This window comes from Lontra canadensis, unplaced genomic scaffold, assembly GCF_010015895.1.
Source record: "Lontra canadensis isolate GAN:19392208 unplaced genomic scaffold, GSC_riverotter_1.0 scaffold16, whole genome shotgun sequence".
NCBI lineage: Eukaryota > Metazoa > Chordata > Mammalia > Carnivora > Mustelidae > Lontra > Lontra canadensis.
Window position 1 is genome coordinate 11665841 of NW_022631010.1, and position 24186 is coordinate 11690026.

Consider the following 24186-nt stretch of genomic DNA (forward strand, 5'->3'; position numbering starts at 1 on the left):
AAATTGAAAACAAGTGAATTTTGTTTAGCTGACCTCCATCACGCAACTTGTTCATAATTATTACCCATGTACTCCCTTCTCTCACCCTTGATCCTTTTGCCGATACATTTGGAAGGCTGCCTCGTAAGGCCGAGTTGTTCTGGTTTTCCCATAATACTCCCTTTTCCAGCTTTTATGTGCTTATCCATTAAGTCAGACAAATTTCCTTTTCAGAATTTGGCATTGTTCCATTATTGGAAAGGAAACAGATTGTTTTAGGCCAGGAAAACTTGAAAAAGAAAATAGAAAACCATCAGCTACGTAAAAAAAAAAAAAAAAAAAAAAAAAAAAAAAAAAAACCCCCTTTGGAAAAAAAAAAAAAAAAAAAAAAAAAAAAAGATCAAATCTCCTGTTAGGATTTAGTGTTGGTTTTATGCTGTTCTGTTCGGAGGGAACCAAGGTTGGTTCTTGCCCCTGGTTTATCTTTGAAGAAGGCTTGGCAAAGCTTGACACACGCTCTTTCCCCAAACCATGACATAAATCCCACTTTCTAATTTATGTCTAGTGTCAGATTTCCAATAGTGGCGTCTGGCAGGGTCAGTAAGTCAAATTCTGAGGCTGTGAAGATGGTTTTACTTGGTATGTGACTTTCCCAGCTTTTTATTGTGAAAGCTGGGCATTAGCCTCGTATGACCCCTCCCAGTGTCTTTCACATTCTAGGCGAATTCCTGTTATCATCTTGAAAGTGCCCATCTTTTGCGGTCCCCCAGTGACAGATCACTCTGCTCCATATGTAAGTGGGTTGCAGATTTGATAGTTTATACCTGCGATCCCAAAGTTTGTACCAATATTTATTTATTTATTTATTTATTTATTTTTGACAGACAGTGATCACAAGTAGGCAGAGAGGCAGGCAGAGAAAGAGAGGGAGAAGGAGGCTCCCCACTGAGCAGAGAGCCTGATGCGGGGCTTGATCCCATGACCCTGAGATCATGACCTGAGCGGAAGGCAGAGGCTTAACCCACTGAGCCACCCAGGTGTCCCACCAATATTTATTTTTTAGAGAGAGAGAGAGAGAGTACAGGGGTGAGGAGCAGAGAGAGTGGGAGAGAAAGAAACTTAAGCAGACTCTATGCTGAGCGCCACATGTGAGGTTCAAGCTCACAGACCATGACCTGAGCTGAAACCAAGTGTGGGATGCTTAACTGTCTGAGCCACCCAGGTCCCCACCTGCCTCTTTTTAAATGATCCCCTCTTGGATCTTTTATTTAGAAAGATTATAGTTCAGGGAATAGATCACATTGATATTAATTATAAGTCATCCATTTTCCTACTTGTAGTAATCAAAGGTATATTTAACAACCAACAATTTCTGACAAACATGAGAAAAGCAGTGTTTCTGTGTTTCTATCACTTAATTTAAAGCAGATATACTTGGAATAATTTAAAGAAATGAGGAAGGTAGGTATTATTGTTATTTGGCATTTGAAGTATTGAAAATAGCTTCAAGGCCATTATCACTGCGTCCATAAAACCATAACTGCAGGGTCTTCATTTTTTCTAGTGCGATGTTTAATTTTAAATTTTTTTGCTTATTTCCCTAGTTATTTCCCCTCTGTCTTGAAGGGTGTTTGGAAAACAGGAAGGCTAGGACATGTATGATCTGTGCCTTTCTCTCTCCCTTTGTCATATTTTCACACATAACTTTCATTGGATGACCATCTTTTAAATTTCTGTTATGGAAAATTTTAAATAGAACCGAAAAGTAGAGCAGATGCTACAATGAACTTTCATGCATCCTTCATTAAACTACGACAAACTCAGTGACCACTTGTTTCATCTGTTACCTCTCCTCGTCCACAACCCCGACTGGATTGTTTCAAAGCAAATCCCAGATACCTGTTTTTTTCTGGATGCCCCGTAGAAACTGAAGATCTATGAGGCGCTCCATACTCGTTGTGACCGGGCCATAGATTATGATTTGGCTCAGCGCGTGCGTGTTGAACCGTGTTTCCGAATCGGTCATCCATTTGTCTTGGCAAATTTTGGTTGTTGGCATTAGCTGAATTTACCTGCACCTATAATTTCAGAAAATAGGACACACTGCCATTACCCTAACTGTATGGTGTTGGCAGTATGCTGGCTCTGAAGTGAAGAGAAGCAGGAGAGACAGGGCCTCCAGTGCCAGCTGACTCTGGGGAGTCTGTGCAGGGAATTGTCTTGAAGGACAGAAGTTCTGGAGCTAAGTGTGACCAAGCAGGTTGTATTCGGGAAGGCAACATGTAAGTGTGGCTGGGGTGTTGGGTTCTCACGCCTTTCAGTAAGGTGTTGGGAGAATGTCTTCCTTTAAGTTTACTTTAGGGTTAGAGAGGGTTTTTATTGTCAGAAAAGAAGATGGCAGGGGCGCCTGGGTGGCTCAGTGGGTTAAGCCGCTGCCTTCGGCTCAGGTCATGATCTCAGAGTCCTGGGATCGAGTCCCGCATCGGGCTCTCTGCTCAGCAGGGAGCCTGCTTCCCTCTCTCTCTCTCTCTCTCTGCCTGCCTCTCCATCTACTTGTGATCTCTCTCTGTCAAATAAATAAATAAAAAATCTTTAAAAAAAAAAAAGTAAAAGAAAAGAAGATGGCAGCTGGAGAAAGCACAAGGTAATATAGGGCATCCCCACGTGGGGTGTGTGTGGGTGTGTGTGTGTGTGTGAGAGAGAGAGTGAGAGAGAGAGAGAGAGAGAGACAACAATTCCATTTACTCAGAGTGGCATCTCCATGAATTAATGCTCTGGTAGTCATTTCAAATTCTTGGAGCTCTTTCGGGTTAGAAATTGTGGTCATTGTTTTTCATTCTACACATCATTATCCCCGCTGGAAGTTAAATTACTTTACACATGGAATCTAACATATCAGGGTCAGAGTCACAAACACAGTCTTGGGGACAGTGTTCCGGCGGCAGTTTCAATTAGATTTGGTAGAAACAATTTATAGGAGTCGATGATTAACTTATATTAAACTATAAACGGTTTACTTCCTTATTTGGGCTTGAGTATATAAAGTTAAAATATTAGAGTAACTTCATGTATGCAGACAAGTAATTTTGGAAAAGAAAAGTCACATTTAGTGTTTATCAGGGACTAGCAGGTTTCTATGTCAATTATTTATTGAAAACAATAAATGTGAAATAGAACAGGAGAGATCTTCTTTTGATTTATTTTCCTTTATATAATTTTTCTTGATCCCAAAGTCTTAGCCAAAAAAATCGAGCCATAAATATGGCTTATTAGCTAGGACAATAAAAAATAAACAACAGAAGGTAACAGCTGCTTATAGTTCTGTTACCTTCTGTTATCTACTCAGGCTATTACAACTTCTTCACCTCATTTCCCCCCCAGAAAAATAGAAACAGGAGTCGAGTGTTATTCATTTGTTTCATGGCATGACAGTATCGAGTATATGTCATTGGGGTAGATGTGAAGTAGATGCTTCAATTCTCATTTCGATAAATTCCTATGCATTTTGATCTCTTTCCATTTGGTTTTGTTCATTTGCTTCTCAGAAGTCAAATCATTGGAATCAAAATCTTTGAAATATTTCATTGAGACAGAAATGAAGAAATACTTTAAGTCTAACCTCAGAAACGTCCATTTGTTTAATATTACACATGAAGCCATGACATGAAATTAGAGCGCTGTGCTCTCAAAGCTCACCTTCGCTTCTTTCTGTTATCAGTTGGATAGTCTTTCTTCTTTTCCACTTTTACAGGAAAAGACGGTTACTCTACGATACGGAATCCTGAAACGTGGTCTTTCTTAAAAAGGTAGGTGTATATGCTTTTTAGAATTAATTTGTAACGTTTTAAAAAATTTTAGCTTGAGTAAATTACAACCCGAGACTACTTAATCAAGAAGCAATTTTTATGCTGCTAATGCAAGCCATTATGCATTGAATTAAAACCTCAGGTTCAGCTCTCTAAGTTCAATACTGAATTTCCCAATCTTTTCAAAGCATATCTATTTTGAGCGAATTGTTGATGTCTATAGCAGTCAATGCACGTGAAGCGTAGTAAGTGAATGTCTCTCATTTTAAAAACTGAGAGAGACAAGTTCGGCGGGGAAGATGGCGGATGACAAGGATTCTCTGCCCAAGCTTAAGGACCTGGCATTTCTAAAGAACCAGCTGGAACGCCTGCAGCAGCGTGTAGAAGACGAAGTCAGCAGTGGTGTGAGCCAGGATGGCTCGCTCATGTCCTCCCCATTCCTCAAGGGCTTCTTAGCCGGCTATGTGGTGGCCAAACTGAGGGCATCCGCAGTATTGGGCTTTGCTGTGGGTACCTGCACTGGCATCTACGCAGCTCAAGCATATGCCGTGCCCAATGTGGAGAAGACATTGAGGGACTATCTTCGGTCATTGCGAAAGGGGCCTGACTAGCTCTGGATCCCATGGGGGAGGAAGGATGAGCACCTCAGGCCTGCAGGTAGAGGTCTTTCAACCACAGATGCCATATTTGGCTTCCCCACTTGTCACCCTTTTGCCATCTCCAACTTGCCCACAGCCTTCGTCCTTGCTTTCCTTCCTGCAGAGGGTAAAGAGTGGCTTATCAGCCAGCAGTTTGGACGCCCCTCCTTAACCCCATGGGACTGGCCCCAAGATTGTGGCTTTTAGGGCCACCAGCCCCTTCCTCTTCCAGCCCTGACTGTGGAGTTTGCAGCTGACTCTGATTCTCAGTATTCTGTCTAGCGATGTCCCACAACTCCTCCCTCCTAGGCGCTGGCTCCATACTGATTTTACCCAAATGTGTTCCAATTCCTGCTGCCCCCTTGCTAGCTACCCAGGCCAGCCAGGGTCTGGTTTGGGCATGAGTGTAGAGGACGGGGGTACACCAGGCCTGGGCCGTCCCAGGCAGGCCCGCTGGACCCTGATGCTACTCCTGTCCACTGCCATGTATGGTGCTCATGCCCCATTACTGGCACTGTGCCATGTGAATGGCAGAGTGCCCTTTCGGCCCTCCTCAGCTGTGCTGCTGACCGAGCTGACGAAGCTACTGTTGTGCGCCTTCTCCCTCTTGGTGGGCTGGCAAGCATGGCCCCAGGGGGCCCCTCCATGGCGCCAGGCTGCCCCCTTTGCACTATCAGCCCTACTCTACGGCGCTAACAACAACCTGGTGATTTATCTTCAACGTTACATGGACCCCAGCACCTACCAGGTGCTGAGCAATCTCAAGATCGGAAGCACGGCCCTGTTCTACTGCCTATGTCTCCGGCACCGCCTCTCTGCCCGCCAGGGCTTAGCACTACTGCTGCTGATGGCAGCGGGGGCCTGCTATGCAGCTGGTGGCCTCCAGGACCCTGGGAACACACTTCCTGGACCGCCTTCAGCAGCTGCTGCTGGCCCCATGCCCCTGCATGTCACTCCACTGGGACTGCTGCTTCTCATCTTGTACTGCCTCATCTCAGGCCTGTCGTCCGTGTACACAGAACTGCTTATGAAGCGACAGCGGCTGCCCCTCGCCCTTCAGAACCTCTTCCTCTACACTTTCGGTGTGCTCCTGAACCTAGGTCTGCATGCAGGTGGTGGCCCCGGCCCGGGCCTCCTGGAGGGCTTCTCCGGATGGGCAGCGCTGGTGGTGCTGAGCCAGGCACTGAATGGACTGCTCATGTCAGCTGTCATGAAGCACGGCAGCAGCATCACACGCCTGTTCGTTGTGTCCTGCTCACTGGTGGTCAATGCCGTGCTCTCAGCAGCCCTATTGCGGCTGCAGCTCACGGCTGCCTTCTTCCTGGCCACGCTGCTCATTGGTCTGGCTGTGCGCCTCTATTATGGCAGTCACTAGCCCCTGACCCCCTCCACCCAGACTCCTGACTCTGTAGATAGGGCATCACCGTCAGAGCCACCTCCCAGGCCTCCCGACCCTTCCTCAGAAGCCAGCCCTGTAACAAGTGCCTTGTGACAAAAGCTGGGGAGGTGAGAGCAGCCAGGTTAGTCTCTGGAGGTGGGTGAACAAAGGGTTACTTCAGGAGACTTAAAGACTGGGTTTGAGTAAAGAAACGTCTCAGAAGTTCATCCACACTAAGGATTGGGGGAGCATCAATACCTAGGCCTTAGAAATGACTCCACCCCCAATGGAGGAGGCTCCCTGCCTCATCTTGCATGCAATTTTTTGAATGGGGGGCATGGGCAACAGTTGGCTTTCCTCGCCACCAGCGGTCACCACAGCAGACCCATTGCTCCCAGGCCTGGTACGGGGTACTTCAGCCCAGCTTTGGTACATGACTCCCTCATTAGAGACATTCATCCCTCACTGTAATGCAGGAAAGCCCAATTGCCACCCCTTTTATTCCAATCACCGAGGCCACCCTTCCAATTTCCCAGCTCCAGCAACACCTGGAGACAATACCCCATGCTCCCTCCAAAGTGCTGCTCTCCACACCCACCCAGCCTTTGTTCTGGAAACCCCAGAGAGGGCTGGAGCTTGACTCATCTCAGGGAATGTTGCCCCTGGGCCCTGGCTTAAGGCTACACTCCTGACCTCTCTGCTCACCCCAAGGGCCCTTTCAAAGCCCACTGCCCCTTCTACAGCTCCTAGGAGGTACCATTCTTCTCACTCTGGGTCCTGCCTCTGCCTGGCAGTGTCCCAGCTCTCAACAGTTTAGGGAAGCTCTACACAGAGTGACCTGGAACCAGGCACAGGGAAATTTGGTGTCGCTCAATCAGTGTCTCTTAACTGTGTAAGCAATAAAGTCTTAATAAAGTGTTCTGGGGTGCAGGTGGTTCCTGCAGTTGGCTATGATAAAAAAAAAAAAAAAAAAAAAAAAACTGAGAGAGATGAATATCCACCTACCTTGGTGAAATATATTCCTCTTTTTCAGTGGGTGATTTCGTTCTCGGAAGCCCAGGGAGCTGGGAAGTATGAAATGGTTTCTGGCTCAAGTTGTGTTAGCTCATGTTTTTTTCCGAGATTTCTTTTTCACTGGGTGGACCATGGTTTGCATGATACTTTGTTAGACCTTTCTCCTCTTTGAAGCCAGGATGATAATTGTGCTTAACTGCAGCATAAATAATTTACATCGTACATCTTGATACTTTACAGCTGTAACCAAGTTGTGGGCATTCTTTGGTTTCTAGAGCTTTCTGTAACCTGTGGAGTCTCTGAGAGATTTCTAGATTTCATGGACTGAGCTCTGAGCCTAGCGGTTGCTTTTGTTTTCATCCAGTACCTTTACCTCTATAACGAGAACCAACCTCAGCGGCGCTCCTGTTCTAAAAGGTGTGCTTGGGGACTTTGATTCTGAGGAGAGTGGTGGGTCCCAACAGGTTCTTGAACCCATGAGTGTTATGGTGGGGTCTGATGAGGCTGTCACGGCAAACCACAACATCTCAGAGATTTGGGGATGCTTCAGGATCACACAGGTCACACACCTGACATTCCCCTTCTATTTTCCTTTCTGTTTCCTGCCAAATTGTAAGATTTTAGCTGTTCAGTCATTTCTGGGCAAAGAGGTTATAGTGTAGAAACATTCTTCCCCATTTTGGAATCAAGATTTTTTCTCATAGATTTTACTTATTTGAGAGACAGAGTGAGCGAGAGAGAGCGAGAGAGCACACACATGAACAGGGGGTAGGAGTAGAAGGAGAGGGAGAACAGACTCCCTGTTGTGGGACTCGATCCCACGACCCTGGGATCTTGACCTGAGCTGAAGGCAGATACTTTACTGACTGAGCCACCCGGGTGCCCCTATAATCAAGACTTTTAATATCTATGGGGTCTTTCCTCATTCTTCCATCTGTTTCACAAAAGTGACTTTTCACCTCCAGCTTCAAATGAACTTGTCCGGAACACGGCCAGCTCCAGCCTGGAAACCACTCCGTAAATGCTTACTTTAATTTTTTTCCTCACATGAATTCTTCTTCAGATTTTGGCTTTAAAATTGACACAGAGAAACAAGTGAATGCCAGGGAGTGAGCATACTTGCTGACAAAGCGATGATAGGGAGAGAGCTGAACAACATCCCGTTATCTGTTGAGTAATAACAATACACTTTTAAAAAAATCCATAGTGTTAGACCTTGATCTTCTTTGATGTTAGCGTGGTAACCGGGCTTAACTAGAGCATAAATAATCTATATTATATGTCCTCTACCAGCTAGACCTTGAAAAAATTTGACTGCCCAGCGTTAGTAAGGTTGCTCGTTCTCATTTCTCCAATACGAGTCCAAAGCCCCTGTTGGGAACCATGACCCTCAGGTGTGGAACACATCGTCACGGATCTGCTGGCCGCTCAGAAGGATGCGTCTTTAGAAGTGGGCTCCTAACCTGTGTGGTTCACAGAGCCCAGGAGGCTGTTGGATATTATAAGACTTGCTGGAATCCATGCTTCTATCAAGGATTGCTGACATACTAAATTGAGACTATCTCTGCGTTTTATGTGTATTTGACCACTCAGTATAGCTGCTACTGTTACAAGGAAATACTCAAGAATATAAAGTTTTTATTGACTTCAGAGGAGCTTTTTGCTATAATGGATTTTCTTTCTTTCTTTCTTTTATTTTTTTGTTTTTGTTTTTGTTTTTTTAAGATTTTATTTGTTTATTTGACAGAGAGACAGTGAGAGCGAGAACACAAGCAGGGGGAGCAGCAGAGGGAGTAGCAGGCTTCCCGCTGAGCAGGGAGCCCGATGTGGGGCTCGATTCCAGGACCCTGGGATCATGACCTGAGCCGAAGGCAGATGCTTAACGACTGAGCCACCCAGATGCCCCTGTAATGGATTTTCTTAATAGGAGTTCAAGCACCACTACTATAAATGGTTAATAACTTGTTTTGACATTAAAAATGGGTCACCACAGGGCGCCTGGGTGGCTCAGTTGGTTAACCATCTGCTTTTGGCTCAGGTCATGATTACAGGGTTCTGGGATCGAGCCCCACATTGGGCTCCCTGCTCAGCTGGAAGCCTGCTTCTCCGTCTCCCTCTGCCTCTGCTCTCTCTCATGCACTCTCTCTCTAATAAATAAATAAAATCTTTTAACAAAAATGGGTCACCATAATCAGAGACATTGAGAACTGTTGTTTTAGGATATAGTGAAGGTATCTAAATCAGGTTAGGATTGAGCCCAGGATTTAACCACAGCAGAGCCAGAATGTTCTTCAATAGTTATGGGAAAGAAATACTTTTCTTTTTTTTTTTTTTAATTTTAGATCAGGTGACTTGGGGCAATGGATTTGTTAGACTCCACAAGGCTAGTCTTACACTTTCTAGCCCCATAGACAGAAGCCACGTGTTGTTGTTTAAACCTAAATTTTAATTGGGAAAATTAAAAATTGAGTTCATTCTTCACAGTAGCCATGGTTCAGGTGCTTAATGGCCACGTTCAGCAAGAGGCTATATCCTGGACAGCACATGGATAGAACATTTCCATCATCAAAGAAAGTGGTTGGTTTTTGTTTGTTTGTTTTTAATTTGACAGAGAGAGAGATTGCAAGTAGGCAGAGAGGCAGGCAGAGAGAGAGGGGGGAAGCAGGCTCCCTGCTGAGCAGAGAGTCCAATGCAGGCCTCCATCCCAGGATCCTGAGATCATGGCCTGAGCTGAAGGTAGAGGCTTAACCCACTGAGCCACCCAGGCAGTTTTTTAGACAAAGAAAGTTTTTTAGACAGTGCTGGGTATGATTATCTATACTTTTAGTAGCTTTGCCCCTGGCATTGGATGGAGAAGACAGAGCCCGATTTGCCCCATAGAATCATAGAGAACTTTATGGACACGAATTCCCTAGAGCATGAGTGGAAAAGAAAATTGTTTTCCTCATCATGTTTTTCCAGTTCTCCCTCTCATGACCGCCCCCATCCCATGACAGACGGCAGGGATCTGCATGCATTCGATTTGTTAACATTTTATTGTGTCTTTGGTAGGCCTTTGTCACCATTTGGGCTGCCGGCCATCTGAATCCTTTTCCTAAATTTGGGGGAATCCATCATTGTGTGAAGCTGGGTGGGTAAGAGGACCCTGTTCCTCTTCATTTCCCAAAGAGAAACGCCCACATTTGTGTTTTTCCTGACTTGTGCCAGCGAGCAGGAGCATAGGAAGGTCTGGCAAGCATGGGACTGGGCTTGGGAGGGATAACTCAGAAGGTACTTCAGAATTCCGCCCATCACTACTTCAGGCAGCGGCATTTGTGGCTGTGGACAGAGCCACCTGCAGTGACCGGGGCCTGTGGCTTTGGGGGCAGGCGGTTCGGCTGTGGCAAACAAAAGAGAAATACTAAGGAAAACAACTTTTCTGCATATGTAAGTATGGGAGAGTAGCTTCCCCTTTTCTAACTGACATCCTCCTCCACATGGAATCATGGTAACAGGATAACAAAAGAATATCAAAAGAACCAGAAATCAGCGATTCCTTAAATTAGCCAGCACCCAAGTAAGATATTCTGATATTCTTTTATGGAAAGAAACACTTTCATTATTGGTACATGGAAGACTGCATATATAGGAATTATGAACACCCTCCTTTGGATTAGTAGAGAAATAACTCTTTTTATCTCTTTTTATTTTTTTGGTAGAGATTGGTATTTATAATTCTGTTTCTTACTGAGAACCTACTCAAAGCCATTGCCTGTGAACAATCACAACAGTTTTGGTTCTTGCCACCTGGGTCGATTGGCGTATTTAATTTGTTTTCCAGAATGAGTAGACTGTGGCGCTTGTTGTACGTTGTGCTTGAGCCTGTAGTCTGTTCCTCCTTGTGCTGCTTCCCCACTTTGATGGCACACGGCAGCTGTGGGACCCCTCTGTGTCATCATGCGTGTCAGATTTGGGGCAAGCCTTCTAAGAAGCCCCGTGCTCTATCTTTCTCTTCCTCTGCTTGGATCTAGATGACCATGAACCATAGTGGATGTTGGGGAGACAGGATTGAAGAAACCGGGTCTACATGGCTGCATGAAGGAGGGCTCTTTCCCAACTGGAAACACCCACATATTCTTCAATAGAAAATCTTTTTTTTTTTTTTTTTGAAGTTTTTATATATGTAAGTGATCTGGATATCCAACGTGGGGCTTGAACTCATGACCCCAAATCATGCTCTTCCAACTGAACCAGGCAGATGTCCCTTGAATAGAACATCAATGGCAATATTTGCAGTTTTTCTCAGTAATAATTCTATGCAATAGAAGAGGGAGCATAAGATATGAAGAGACACTTCTCCAGTGAAGACATACAAATGGCTGTCAGACACATGAAAAAATGTTCATCATCACTAGCCACCAGGGAGATTCAAATTAAAACCACATTGAGATATCACCTTACACCAGTTAGAATGGCCAAAATTAGCAAGACAGGAAACAACATGTGTTGGAGGGGATGTGGAGAAAGGGGAACCCTCTTATACTGTTGGTGGGAATGCAAGTTGGTGCAGCCACTTTGGAGAACAGTGTGGAGATTCCTCAAGAAATTAAAAATAGAGTTTCCCTATGACCCTGCAATTGAACTACTGGGTATTTACCCCAAAGATACAGATGTAGTGAAAAGAAGGGCCATCTGTACCCCAATGTTTATAGCAGCAATGGCCACGGTCGCCAAACTGTGGAAAGAACCAAGATGCCCTTCGACGGACGAATGGTTAAGGAAGATGTGGTCGATATACACTATGGAGTATTATGCCTCCATCAGAAAGGATGAATACCCAACTTTTGTAGCACCATGGTCGGGACTGGAAGAGATTATGCTGAGTGAAATAAGTCAAGCAGAGAGAGTCAATTATCATATGGTTTCACTTATTTGTGGAGCATAACAAATAGCATGGAGGATAAGGGGAGTTAGAGAGGAGAAGGGAGTTGGGGGAAATTGGAAGGGGGTTGAACCATGAGACACTATGGACTCTGAAAAACAATCTGAGGGGTTTGAAGGGGCGGGGGTGGGAGGTTGGGGGAACCAGGTGGTGGGTATTATAGAGGGCACGGATTGCATGGAGCACTGGGTGTGGTGCAAAAAACAAGGAATGCTGTTATGCTGAAAATAATAAAAATAAATAAATAAAAAGAAGAGGGAGCATAAGTTACATGAACATGAGAGGGAGAGAGAAAAGTTAACTTCTGTTGTGTTGAGGCTTTATGTATTTTTGGATCTATTTGTTGCAAAAGCTGACATTACTCATGTACACCCTCATTCAGCACATAAATCTCATCATTTCTTCTTATCAGTGATTGACGTTCCGTTTTTAGTTAGCCTTTATCTGGAACCTACCTCTCTACTGTTAGCATGGGTTCTATACGTAGTCACAATGGGGCTGTGGAAGCAGCTAGGAATGTTATTTCCCTCCATCGCCTCATCCTGCTTACAGGGAGACCGCAGAGCTAGAGGGGGGGTCCGATGCCTCCTTGGAGGAACAAATTGCCAGTTTCGTAAAATGTAGATGCAGCATTTTGAGTGACTTCTTGGCCATGAAGATTGTGGTGCCTGAGGATCTAAGTTCAGTGACTAATTTTAGATTCATAAATGTGTAGAAAATCTATGACAGTCTTATTAGAAGGCATTTTCTGGGCTGAAGGGTTTCACATCGGCTGTATAGAAGGGTGCTATGCAATTATCTTAGATTTAAACACTGGAAGAAAGCATGTATATTCATTCAGAAGTCTCAAATGTGGTGGTTCAGAAGATGATCCATTTTATGTCGGGCATCATGTGTGAATGGTTGGTTGTCAGAGATGAGGTTTTAGGGGCTTAATGTTTTGACTTTAGAGTTTACTATGTATTAGTAATAACATTTTCCTCTTCTAAAATGTGGAAGTAGCAACCGTACGCTTGTGAGGTTATTCATAGAGGTTTTATGCATGCTAATATATTTGAAATGTTTTGAGTCCTTTGGGGGAAAAGTGCTCAATAAACACAAATAACTACTCATGTTAGCGGTTCATTTCTGTTGACTTAGTACACGGCCATCTTTTTCTCTTAATAATGTCAGAGCATCTGAGTAATGGTATGTCATAGCTTGAACAAAATAGAAGACATTTTTAGTCTCAGCATAGTGTAACCTGTGACAGATGATTTAATCTCTCCTGCTATATTCTTTACTGTTTAAAGGCGTTATTTGGCAAGATTGTGTTGAATAAAGTAAAAAGTTTGCACGAAGAGCCAGGAGGCTGTAATTTCTACCTCAGTTATGAAGGTGATAATATTTAAGTCTAAGACTGTTCTTATAGGAACCCCACGAACTCAACCCTATTGCTTCTACTCTTTTTTTTTTTTTTAAGATTTTATTTATTTATTTGAAAGACAGAGATCACAAGTAGGCAGAGAGGCAGGCAGAGAGAGAGGGGGAATCAGGCTCCCTGCTGAGCAGAGAGTTCAATGTGGGGCTTGATCCCAGGACCCTGAGATCATGGCCTGAGCTGAAGGCAGAGGCTCAAACCACTGAGCGACCCAGGTGCCCCGCTTCTACTCTTCTTAAAGTGTGCTTCCCCACCCACTGTATTTTCGAACACAGCAGTGCATACTTTATACCATAGCATGGAGTGTATCTCAAACTTCTTGGTCTTAGAGCCTTCTATACTCTTTTTTTTTTTTTTTAAGATTTTATTTATTTATTTGACAGAGATCACAAGTAGGCAGAGAGGCAGGCAGAGAGAGAGGGGGAAGCAGGCTCCCCGCCGAGCAGAGAGGCCGATGCGGGGCTTGATCCCAGGACCCTGGGATCATGACCTGAGCCGAAGGTGGAGGCTTAACCCACTGAGCCACCCAGGTGCCCCAGAGTCTTTTATACTCTTAAAAATTGAGAGTGTCTCAAATGGCTTAACATTATGTGGCTTCTGTCATAAATATTTGCCATATGAGGAAGGAAAATGGGGACACTTAAAAGTATCTAGAATTAATTCCTTTCAAGTAAGTAATGAACCCATTCTATGTTAACATAGAAAGCTGTTTTCAAGTGAAAAATGACTATTTTTCTAAAACAAGGTAAGTTTGGGAAGAAGAGTGGCACTGTTAGATTTTTTTGCACATCTCTAATTTCTGGCTTCATGGAAGATATCTGGATTCTCTTGTTTGTTCCTGCAGTCAGTCAACTGAGATTTCAAACATGCTAAGTCTTCTGTGAATCTCCAACTTGTGAAGGAGTGACAGTGAAAAAAGGCAAATCATGTCTTAATATCCTTATGAAAATCGTTTGGACCTCCTGGCACCCCTAAAGTGGTGCTAGGCACCATACTTTGAGAACACCTGTTCTATACTAGAGCCCTAAAGCCTGTCTTTAGAGTATCTCCAGTTTTGTCATCTATTTGTACCAGAAACATCCCCATCCCGTGAGTGTGGTTATGGTAAGAAAGCAAAGATGAGAGGAAAAATTGCATGACTTATTAAAAACACTCTCTTTTGGTTTCATGTACAGAAAGCTGCGTCACCTAATGACCCGAATGGAAGCATTTGAAATGTCAGTGCGTGTCCCTACCTTTATCTCTCCAGTGGAGAGGCATGCCTAAGTATTGGTAATTAGGATTACGATCTTGTACATCTGTGATGAGATAGTGGGCTGTTCTCAAATGTTAGTGAGTGGATTCATGAGACATGATGACTTCCCCTATAAGACATCAGTGCCATACCACAAGCAGTGATTGTTTAATTATTTATTGTAGTGACTTGTCATTTATACTATGTTGTTTTTTTATAATAAGTGTTTCTCACCTGTGTGCCTATAGGTTGGCTGGGATCTGAACGACCTAAGCTATGCTCCCCTGGGCTTGGCTCTAAGCTGTAGGCTGGGTTCAAAGTTGCTCCTGAGCCTCCCTCCTGAGACTTGCACACACCACTTTCCTCTGTCATGGCGGAAGTGTAAAGACCACGCAGAAACTTTTAGTGTCTCTGAAGGCCTGTACTTGGAGTTGACCCACCATCACTTCAAACTCACATGCCATTGATAAAGCAAACTTGCATGGCAAAAGCTTAATACCAATGTGGCAGGAAAGCATATTCTTCCAGTGGAGAGAGGGTGGGAGTAGATAGGGAGAGGAATATTGGCTTTAACATATTCTGATTCACCACAATGTGCAATTCTAAAATATTAGTAAATAACCCTTTCTACCCGGCTAGTTCTTAATCAGAAAAATAACTCAGGAAACAAATTTTAATTTTAATTTTAGGCTGCCGTCGTCCCATGGATTGTGTCTTCAAAGTAGCGCTGGCGTCTGGCACTTACCCTCTTCTCAATGGTCACTTCTCCAGTTGTTCTTTGTGCTATTGATCTGAACTGTCGCAAGAGACTCTTCGTCTCTCTCCTAGTTACTGTTGCTGTGCAACCAAACACCCAAAACTAAGTGCTTCAAAGGACAGCAACCTTGAGTCTGCTGTTAGGGCAGGGTTCCGCAGAGAGAGCTTGACTCTGCTCCCTACCTCATCTGCTGGGGTATTTTGCTGGGTGCTGGGACATCCACTTTTGCCATGATTCACTCACACGCCTGGTCAGTGGAGCTAGCTGACTGTCGACTGGGAACTAAGGACCAGGAGCCTCAGGTTATCTCCATGTGGACTTTCCATGGATTACCTGGGCTTCCTTATAGCATCGTGGCTAAGTTGCAAATGTGAGTGTCCCAGGAGATAGGATGTGAAAAGTGTCATTTTCCTTTTTTTGGTAAATTTTTATTGAAGTTCTAGTTAGTTTACATACAGTGCAATATTAATTTCAGGTTTGCCATATAGTGATTCAACACTTCCGTACAGAACATCTCAAGTGTACTTATCACCAGTGCCCTCTTAATCCCCATCACCTATTTCCCCCACACCCCCACCTGCCTCCCCTCTGGTAACCATCAGTTTGTTCTTTATAGTTAAGAATCAATTTCTTGGTTTGCCTCTCTCTTTTTTACCCTCTTTACTTATTTATTTATTTATTTTTAAAATTCAACATATGAGTGAAATCATATGGGATTTGTCTTTCTCTGACTAACTTACTTCACATAGCATCATACTCTCTAGCTCCATCCATGTCATTGCAAATGGTAAGAATCCATTCTTTTTTCTGGCTCTGTGTGTGTGTGTATACACGTACCACATCTTTATGCATTCATCAGTTGATTGTCATGTGGGCTGTTCCCATGATTTGGCTATTGTTGATAATGCTGCTGTAAGCATCAGGGTGCATGTATCCCTTGGAATTAACATTTTTCTTTCCTTTGGGTAAATACCTCCTAGTGTGATTGCTGGATTATAGGGTAGTTCTATTTGTAACTTTTTGAGGAACCTCCTTGCTGTTTTCCAGGGTGGCTTCACCAGTTTGCATTCCCACCAATAGTGCATGAATAGTGCACTAGGGCACTAGAAAAGTGTCAGTTTCTTAAGGTTTGGCCTTGAGAACTGACCCAGAGTAACCTCTGTTGGATTGTATCAGTCAAGCTGTTACAAAGTCCACTTTCAAGGGGAGGGGACATAGACCCCACCTCTCAAGGAGAGGCTTGTCAAAGAAATCTGGGCCCATGTTTTAAAAAAAAAATGGTGGTTTTTTCTGCCTCAGTTCTTCCCCCCGCAAATCGCCCCATGTTTGCATCCTGCCTCCAGATTCGTCTTCTTAAAGCATAGCTCTGTTCGTGCCGTAGCTCACCAATGTCTACCAAATAAGAAGTAAATTAATCTTGTATTCAGAATGATCCATTTATCACCCTTTAGCATTCCCCTACGTTCCAGCCAAACTCTGGGCTTTTTCTCCTTTTGCCTTTGATCATGTACTTTTTTTTTCTCTCTTTGTAGAATATTATCCCTCTGATCTTTTCACATCCTGACATTCTGTGCTTAAAATAAATGCTACCTTCTCACAAAGATTTCCTTGAGCTCTCCATTATCCTGCAGTGTGTCCTTGCACATTCTCCACTAGTACTGTTTTTTTATTTTTTTTTTTTAAGATTTTATGTATTTATTTTACAGAGAAATCACAAGTAGGCAGGGAGAGAGAGGGGGCAAGCAGGCTCCCCGCTGAGCAGAGAGCCTGATGTGGGGCTCGATCCCAGGATCCTGAGATCATGACCTGAGTGGAAGGCAGAGGCTTAACCCACTGAGCCACCCAGGTTCACCTCTCATAGTACTTTTTTTTTTTTTTTTTTAAGATTTTATTTATTTATTTGACAGAGAGAGATCACAAGTAGATGGAGAGGCAGGCAGAGAGAGAGAGAGAGGGAAGCAGGCTCCCTGCTGAGCAGAGAGCCCGATGCGGGGCTCGATCCCAGGACTTTGAGATCATGACCTGAGCCGAAGGCAGCGGCTTAACCCACTGAGCCACCCAGGCGCCCTCATAGTACTTTTTAACTGTGCCTTTTTAGAGATCCATCAATTGCTATCTTATGCAAGAATAAGTGGGTATGTGTTTTATATACTCTAGTAGATTTTATGTTCCTCAGAGGGGCTTTATATTTTTATGTAATATTAATCTTCAACTGCACCAGTATTTTGAGATGTATGTCATAGTGCTTGCTTTTTTTTTAAATGAATGAATCGAGAGTATGAATGGAATTACAGAGTATGCTTAGACTCTAGTGAAAACCTACTAGAAACACTATGATTGTGGATTAAGATTGCTGGTTGGCTACAAAATAAGTAAAAATAGGTTGGTGACTTAATTGTGACGTGAATGTTAGGAAGAATTATTGAAAGAAAGATTCCATTTATAATTACAATGTTGCTATATGGAAGTAGGGAGCAGCTTACCTAGACAGCTGAGGGACTAAGTGAAGAAAGCTAGAAAACTCAATTGTGGGACATAAGATACATTTCAAGTAAGTGGAGAGGGATAGTTTATTCTTGGAAAGTAAGATTCAGTACAATTACATGCAGTTATTATTTTTGTGTAATTAAAGCACAAACATGATACAATCCCTATCAAAACTGGGGAACCCCAATATGATTCTGAATTTGATCTGGAAGAATGAACCTATAAAACCCTCCCAGAATTATAAGAAATATTTATCGAAGTACTTGCCATCTCAAATATTTAAGAATAGTATGAGTTAATGATGACTGAACAGAGGTATCGGTACAAGAATATATCAACGAATAAAATATAGAGTGTATACATAGGCATATGTAGTAGGTGATAGGGTTGGCATTTCAGATTGGAAAGAAAAAGATAAATTAGTCAGTAAAAGGTGTTGGGACACCTACCTAGTCATCTAGAAAAATGAAGCAGAATCCTTACCAGACAACTCATGAGAAAATAATTCTAGAGGATAAAAATTATAAGTGTAACAAAGTAAGCTATAAATGTATGTGCATATTATATGAGTCAATATTTTTACCATCTTTTGGTGGAAAGGATATCTCCAACTAAAAACATGAAGGAAAGACTCAAAAGAAGAAACTACATACAGCATTTTAAGTCTTCATTATTTTATTTTAGTATAGTGGAGAATCATCTGAATTTGTTTGAAAGTTTGAAACTTGTTGGCATAATATGGAATCAACATGATGTCCCTAATGTACAAAGTGCTCTTACAATAAGCTTTTACAATTTCATCAATAAGATGAACGTCTTAATAGAATCGTGAGGGAAAAACATAGGTAATTCATAAATAATGAGTACAGGGCCAGCCAACCTATGAAAAGGTGTACAAACCTGCTAGCTATCAAAAGTGCACATTAAGTCAACAGTGGCATATCTCTGTAACTGAAATGATAAAAATAAAATGAAACCAAACAAAATATGTCTACAATTGGGGATGGTATAGGGAAAAAAGTACTATCATGTCATTTTTCTTAAACTGAGGTGAAGGACCATGTTCCTCATTCTGTTTCTGGCTGAAGATATATTTGTAAAAATAAATAGCCAGAAAAAGACAATGAAAAATATACAAAATAAAATCTCAAATATATTTCTATATACCTATGAAATATTCATCAGATAGAAAATTATTCTGTCAAATTCCTGTGAAAGTTTCTAAATGTTTACTCTCGGTTTCTGAACCAATCTCGTGGTGGGCCAGTAACAGAGCATTTGCAGCCTGGCACCATTTTGTGGACCACACTTTGAGACGTGCTGCTTTCATGCACTAATGGGAACATATTTTGGTTCAAAATTTCTGAAGGGAAGATTGGCATTACGTATAAGATTTTAAATGTGCAGACTCTTCTGTTTCTTGGAATTTATTGCAAGGCCATAATTCTATCCTTGGGGAACTGGGTGGCTCAGTGGGTTAAGCCTCTGCCTTTGGCTCAGGTCATGATCTCAGGGTCCTGGGGTCGAGCCCCGCATTGGGCTCTCTGCTCAGCATGGAGCCTGCTTCCCCCCTCTCTCTGCCTGCCTCTCTACCTACTTGTGATCTCTCGCTCTGTCAAATAAATAAATAAAATATTTTTTTTAAAAAAGATTATTCTATCCTTTTCTGTTACAAAGAAAAAGATGGAACCCCAATATTCTTCAGTAGAGTAGGGATTAACTAGTGATGGTACAATCACACTGTGGAGTACTGTATAGTCATTATAAATAATTTGGTGAATGTTGTGTATTAAATTTTTTTATGGTAGAAAATTCAAATATATGTAGGAAAAATAGTATAAAAAATCCCCATACAACCATCACTTGGCTTCAGCTATTACCTACTTATGGCCAAATTTGTCCCTAGCCCTTGGTATTAGATGCGCATTTATTTATGTGGAAAGATGATCATTGTAAATAAAAAAAGAAAGGTTATAGAGAAGCATTTTTTCACTCTCTTAACAATTTACTGATTGCCTTCTGACGTCAGAATTGGCATTATTCTAGGAGCTGGGGCTTCACGAGTGGATAAGAAAAGAAACTCAGCTAGATACTTCCATTCTCATAGGGAAGACAGGGCAATCAACCACCAAAATTATACTATATAGTTACCTTTCACTATTACAGAGAAAGATCAAGCAGTGAAGGGGGATAGGGAGCATTGGGGGTGCTGTAGTTTCAGGAAGGATGGACAGAGAATGCCTCCCGGAGGAGGTGGTATTTGATTCAAGACCCTAAGTTGCTAAGATGGAAACATGCAGCAGTCTTTGGGGAGACCTCCCCAGGCTGCTGGAGGGTAGGGGTGGCCAATGTAAACACCTAAGGCAGAAATGAGCCTTGTGTGTGTGAGGAAGAGCAAGGAGGCCCCTGTGACTGGATTGAACCAGGGTATGGAGACACCAGGGCAGAAGTGGTAGGAGACACTGTGAAGGGTCTTATGGACCCCTGTGAAGACTAGGCTCCTACTCTGAGTGAAATAGGGAGCCCCTGGAGGGATTTGAACCTAGGAGTGATATAAGATTTCTTATATTTTCAGACACTCATTTTGGCTGCTGAATTGAGAATAGACTGTAAGGGGGCAGGTCCAGATGGAGGAAGATCAGATGGGAGGTTACTGTGAGAGCCAGGGAGGACGTGGATGATCCTAATTTGGACAAGGGTGGAAAGGGTAGAAATGGTTTGAAGGGGTCAGATTTTGATCTATCTTGAAGGGAGAGTCAGGAGAATCTGCTCAGGGATCCCATGTAGGGTGTGAGAAAGGGAGAGGTGTTAAAGGTGGTTCTGAGGTTTGGGGCCTGGGCACCTGGAAAGATGGAGGTGCTGTTTACTCGAAGGGGGAAGACTCCATCACCAGATGTTCGAATGGGGAAGCTCAAGAGTGGGTTTGGGAGGCATCGAATTTGAGGGTCCATTAGACATCAAAGTGAAGATGTCCCATACACCATTGTATATAAGGGTCTGGAATTCAGAGAGAGGTCTGGGCTGAAGATGTGTAAATGTGGGAGGTGTGAGTCTGGGTGAGGTCACCAAAGATGTCAATGCATGTGGAAAGCTAAGAGGTCTGAGAACTTAGCCCAGGGTCATTCACCCTTAAGAGCAGGGAGATGAGGGGAGGATCAACATTAGTAATCAGGGAGTGAGGTTTCTTCCTCCTAATGAAGTAGGAGGAAAACCAAGGGTGTGGGGGTATCTTAGAAGCCCACTGATAAGTGTTTCAAGGCGGGGAGAGTAATCAGAGGGCTGTCAAGGAAGAGGCTGTAGATTTGACTGAACGGAGAGCTCAGATGAAAGTCTGACCAACGGGATCTGCCAGCTTGGATTCCTTACTGGCGTGCGAATTGTGAAGCTTGGAGATGATGAGGAGGAAGCCAGTAATTATTGTCATTTTAAGAATTCAGAAGGAACAGTGTCTTCTTATTTCTTTGTCAGGAATGTCAAATATATACCCTGCCATTAAAATTGAATATAGCAGCCAAAAAGGAAAGGAAGACAAAGAAACTAAAATTACTGAAAGACAGTTTTCCCATGTCCTGTCAGAGAGCGTAAATTAATTATAAAGCTGGTTGATGCAGATGCAGCTGGCCAAACTTCGGTTACGCTTTAGCAGGGAACATCCATGGGGAAAGGCCCAGTGAGTCAACTGAGAGAGAGAAAGAGAAGGAGAGAGAGAAAGAGGGAGAGGGAGAGAGGAAGAGAGTGTGAGGGAGAAGGAGAGAGAGTGGGAAGGAGAGGGAGGGTGGAGGGGAGGAGAGAAAGAGAAGGAGGAAAAGGGGGAGAGGGAGAGGAAGGAAGAGTAAAGGAGGGAGAAAGGAGGTGGGGAGGGAGAGAGAGCAGGAGAGTGAAGGAGAGAGAGAGAATAGGGGAAACATGGAAAACCCAAGAGAATCACTCATGCTTGAAGCAGATAAAGTTAGTTGAGTCTCCAGGAATAAAATACCAGAAACATGGTAGCTGCTTTGAACAGTAGTTTAGCTTGGATAGACTTGAAAGTGTATACATTCTTTATGGAGGAACCGTTTTCCTGACACTTAAAACAGTCCACCGTGGTCCCACAGAGTGGTGAATTCGGGTCTCTGAGGCCCAAATGCAGTCAATGTTCGGGAGATGCTGTCTTCGAGTCCTGGGAGTTGTGCCAGTTTCTTCCCTAGGCGTCGATTGGATAAAAAGCTATCACATTTTGGGTAACTTTTCTCTAGAAAATTTTGAAACAAATGCTAAACTAAAACTTTATAATTGCACTAGTTTCCCTAAGTAGAAAGGAAAACCTCACCTTTTTCACTTGCAGGGAGTTCTTGTGGGGTTTGAATGCACAAGTTCGGGAAATAAAATGATTTTATTTATTTATTTATTTATTTATTTATTTATGGTAGGCTTAAATGATTGCTGCCTGAATAAACATTTTGAACACCATCCCTCCCTCTCAAACACACACATAATACACATATTCTAGTGCTTATCAAATTACGAAAGCGGAGTTCAGATAAAATAACAGGAGGTTTTTCCTTGGCATCAGCCAAGAGTTATTTGGAAACAGGCAGAACAAGTTAAAGTGTAAGCCTCTTCTAGCGAAGGGAAAGATTTGTGTACCAGACAGAGATGGACTACGTTCATTCTCACATAAATATTATCTCTTTGTTCTTACCAGGGCCGAGATGCAGTCATTGTCTTAATTAACTCGGAGAATTTTCAGTTATGGCTCCAAAATTTTAGTCTACTGGAAACTGTCACCCGGCCAACTAGCAGGGACCTTTAGTGGGCTCTGTATCCAAATTAGATCTCAGGGATGGGTGTGGAAGGGCAGATTCACCTCTTTTTTCCAGTTTTTATGTTCTGGGCATCTGTTATTCTAGTTCATGGACAAGTTTCGACAGAGAAGCTTAGCGGCTTTTCTATTATTCATAAATGGATATTTTACTCAGCAGAACTCTGTCTTTTTGCAGTGTGTTAATTTGTGGAACATTCTGAAACCCAGCCCGAAGATGACGCCACTGTCAAGGGTCACATATAGTCTTTCAGTAATTTTGTTTGGAGTGTGGTTTTTTTTCTTTTTTTTGATTTGCAATAAAAATTACAGTTGAAAACAGGGAAAATATACATCTGACCCCAAAGAACATTTTTACTAATTAGCATTTATTTCAACAAAACTTGGAACTTTAAAACATGGAATTTTAACATCCTTCCATTCATACAGGCGTCATGGTCACAGAGACCTAGAAATAGCTCTCAAGTGACCATTTCTGTCCTATTTACATTGACTTTTGTCAGGGGGAAATGAAGAGACTGAACAGTGTTTAGATTATCTCTGCACATTTTAAAATTTCTCGCCAACCTTGCATGTGATGGTTGGCATCGGAGAGAATAAGCAGGAAATTAGAGAGGCAGAGTTCCTCCTTCATCTTTTGCCAGGGCTGGACTCCTTGCTCCATTTATTTTCATAGGAGACCCGAAATCTGAGAACGGTTTTTAAGCAGACCACAGTTTATAGCCGGTCTTCATGTGGCGATGCACAGATTGCCAGACCTTTCTACTTTTCTCCAAGTGAGTGTGCTGACATTTGAAGTACCAAATGCACTTCTGGTCAATAAATAGTTGAGAATAAAGAAAGTTGAACAGTGGGGCACTTTCATCATCCTAAAAACTATGCCTTTTTTTCTTCCCCCCAAATGATGAAGGTAATACGTGTGTGTTACAGAAAATTAGGAAAATTATTATAATCTGAAATCCTACAACCCATAGAATCCCCAAAGTTGGTATTTTTATCGTCATTCTCTTGAGATCTACCTGTATTCCTTAAGCTATTGGTTTAACACGCTATTTCCAAGAGGAGCGGGTAAGGATGTTAATGGGTGTTCTGGGGAAGGGAAAAAAAAAAGCTTTCCATGGTCACAGATCTTTGGTAAATGCCAGGTTGAGTAATGGTAGACTCAGCTTGGTCACAGATGCCCCCTTCAGGGCTGTACCTCCTCAGGACCCCCCTCCACCTGGGAGGGATGTTTCTGCTCTGACCCTGGGGGTACAGACCTGCTTTGGCAGTATACCTACTAACGTTAACATTGCACGGGAGTGTCCTTGAGACAGCAATGCAGATCGCATTTTGTTTTTTAGTTTTGTAAAATTGAATTCTTGTGCATTTGCGACCCGCTTTTTCCACTAAACATATTACGAATGTTTTGCACTTAAAAAAAAAATGGGGGTGCCTGGGTAGCTCAGTGAGTTAAAACCTCTGCCTTCGGCTCAGGTCATGATCCCAGGGTCCTGGGATCGAGGCCCGCATTGGGCTCTCTGCTTAGCAGGGAGCCTGCTTCCCTTCCTCTCTCTCTGCCTGCCTCTGCCTACTTGTGATCTCTGTCTGTCAAATAAATAAATAAAATCTTAAAAACAAAAAATGTTTCCAGGGCACCTGGGTGGCTCACTTGTTAAGTTAAGTGGCTGCCTTTGGCTCAGGTCATGATCCCGGGGTCCTGGGATGCAGTCCTGCTTCAGGCTCCCTGTTCGGTGGGAAGCCTGCTTCTC

At 43.0% G+C, this 24186-nt stretch overlaps 3 protein-coding genes across 3 annotated transcripts in view; all 3 read left to right on the forward strand.

Moving 5' to 3' along the window:
• PLCB4 (phospholipase C beta 4) overlaps window positions 1-24186 on the forward strand; it is a 413791-nt gene that overhangs the window by 27386 nt on the left and 362219 nt on the right. Inside the window, exon 2 of the mRNA XM_032859166.1 lies at window positions 3731-3785. The gene's annotated coding sequence lies outside the window, so the exon portion shown is untranslated. The remainder of the gene's footprint in view (window positions 1-3730; window positions 3786-24186) is intronic.
• Window positions 4077-4466, forward strand: LOC116868634 (SLC35A4 upstream open reading frame protein). The gene has a single exon (XM_032859174.1). The coding sequence runs from the start codon at window positions 4085-4087 to the stop codon at window positions 4394-4396; it is 312 nt and encodes a 103-aa protein (XP_032715065.1). The 5' UTR covers window positions 4077-4084; the 3' UTR covers window positions 4397-4466.
• Window positions 4736-6116, forward strand: LOC116868633 (probable UDP-sugar transporter protein SLC35A4). The gene has a single exon (XM_032859173.1). The coding sequence runs from the start codon at window positions 4761-4763 to the stop codon at window positions 5796-5798; it is 1038 nt and encodes a 345-aa protein (XP_032715064.1). The 5' UTR covers window positions 4736-4760; the 3' UTR covers window positions 5799-6116.

Excerpts from the sequence above, each read along its gene's own strand:
- LOC116868634 (XM_032859174.1), top strand. The coding sequence starts at position 4,085 with ATGGCGGATGACAAGGATTCTCTGCCCAAGCTTAAGGACCTGGCATTT.
- LOC116868633 (XM_032859173.1), top strand. The coding sequence starts at position 4,761 with ATGTGTTCCAATTCCTGCTGCCCCCTTGCTAGCTACCCAGGCCAGCCA.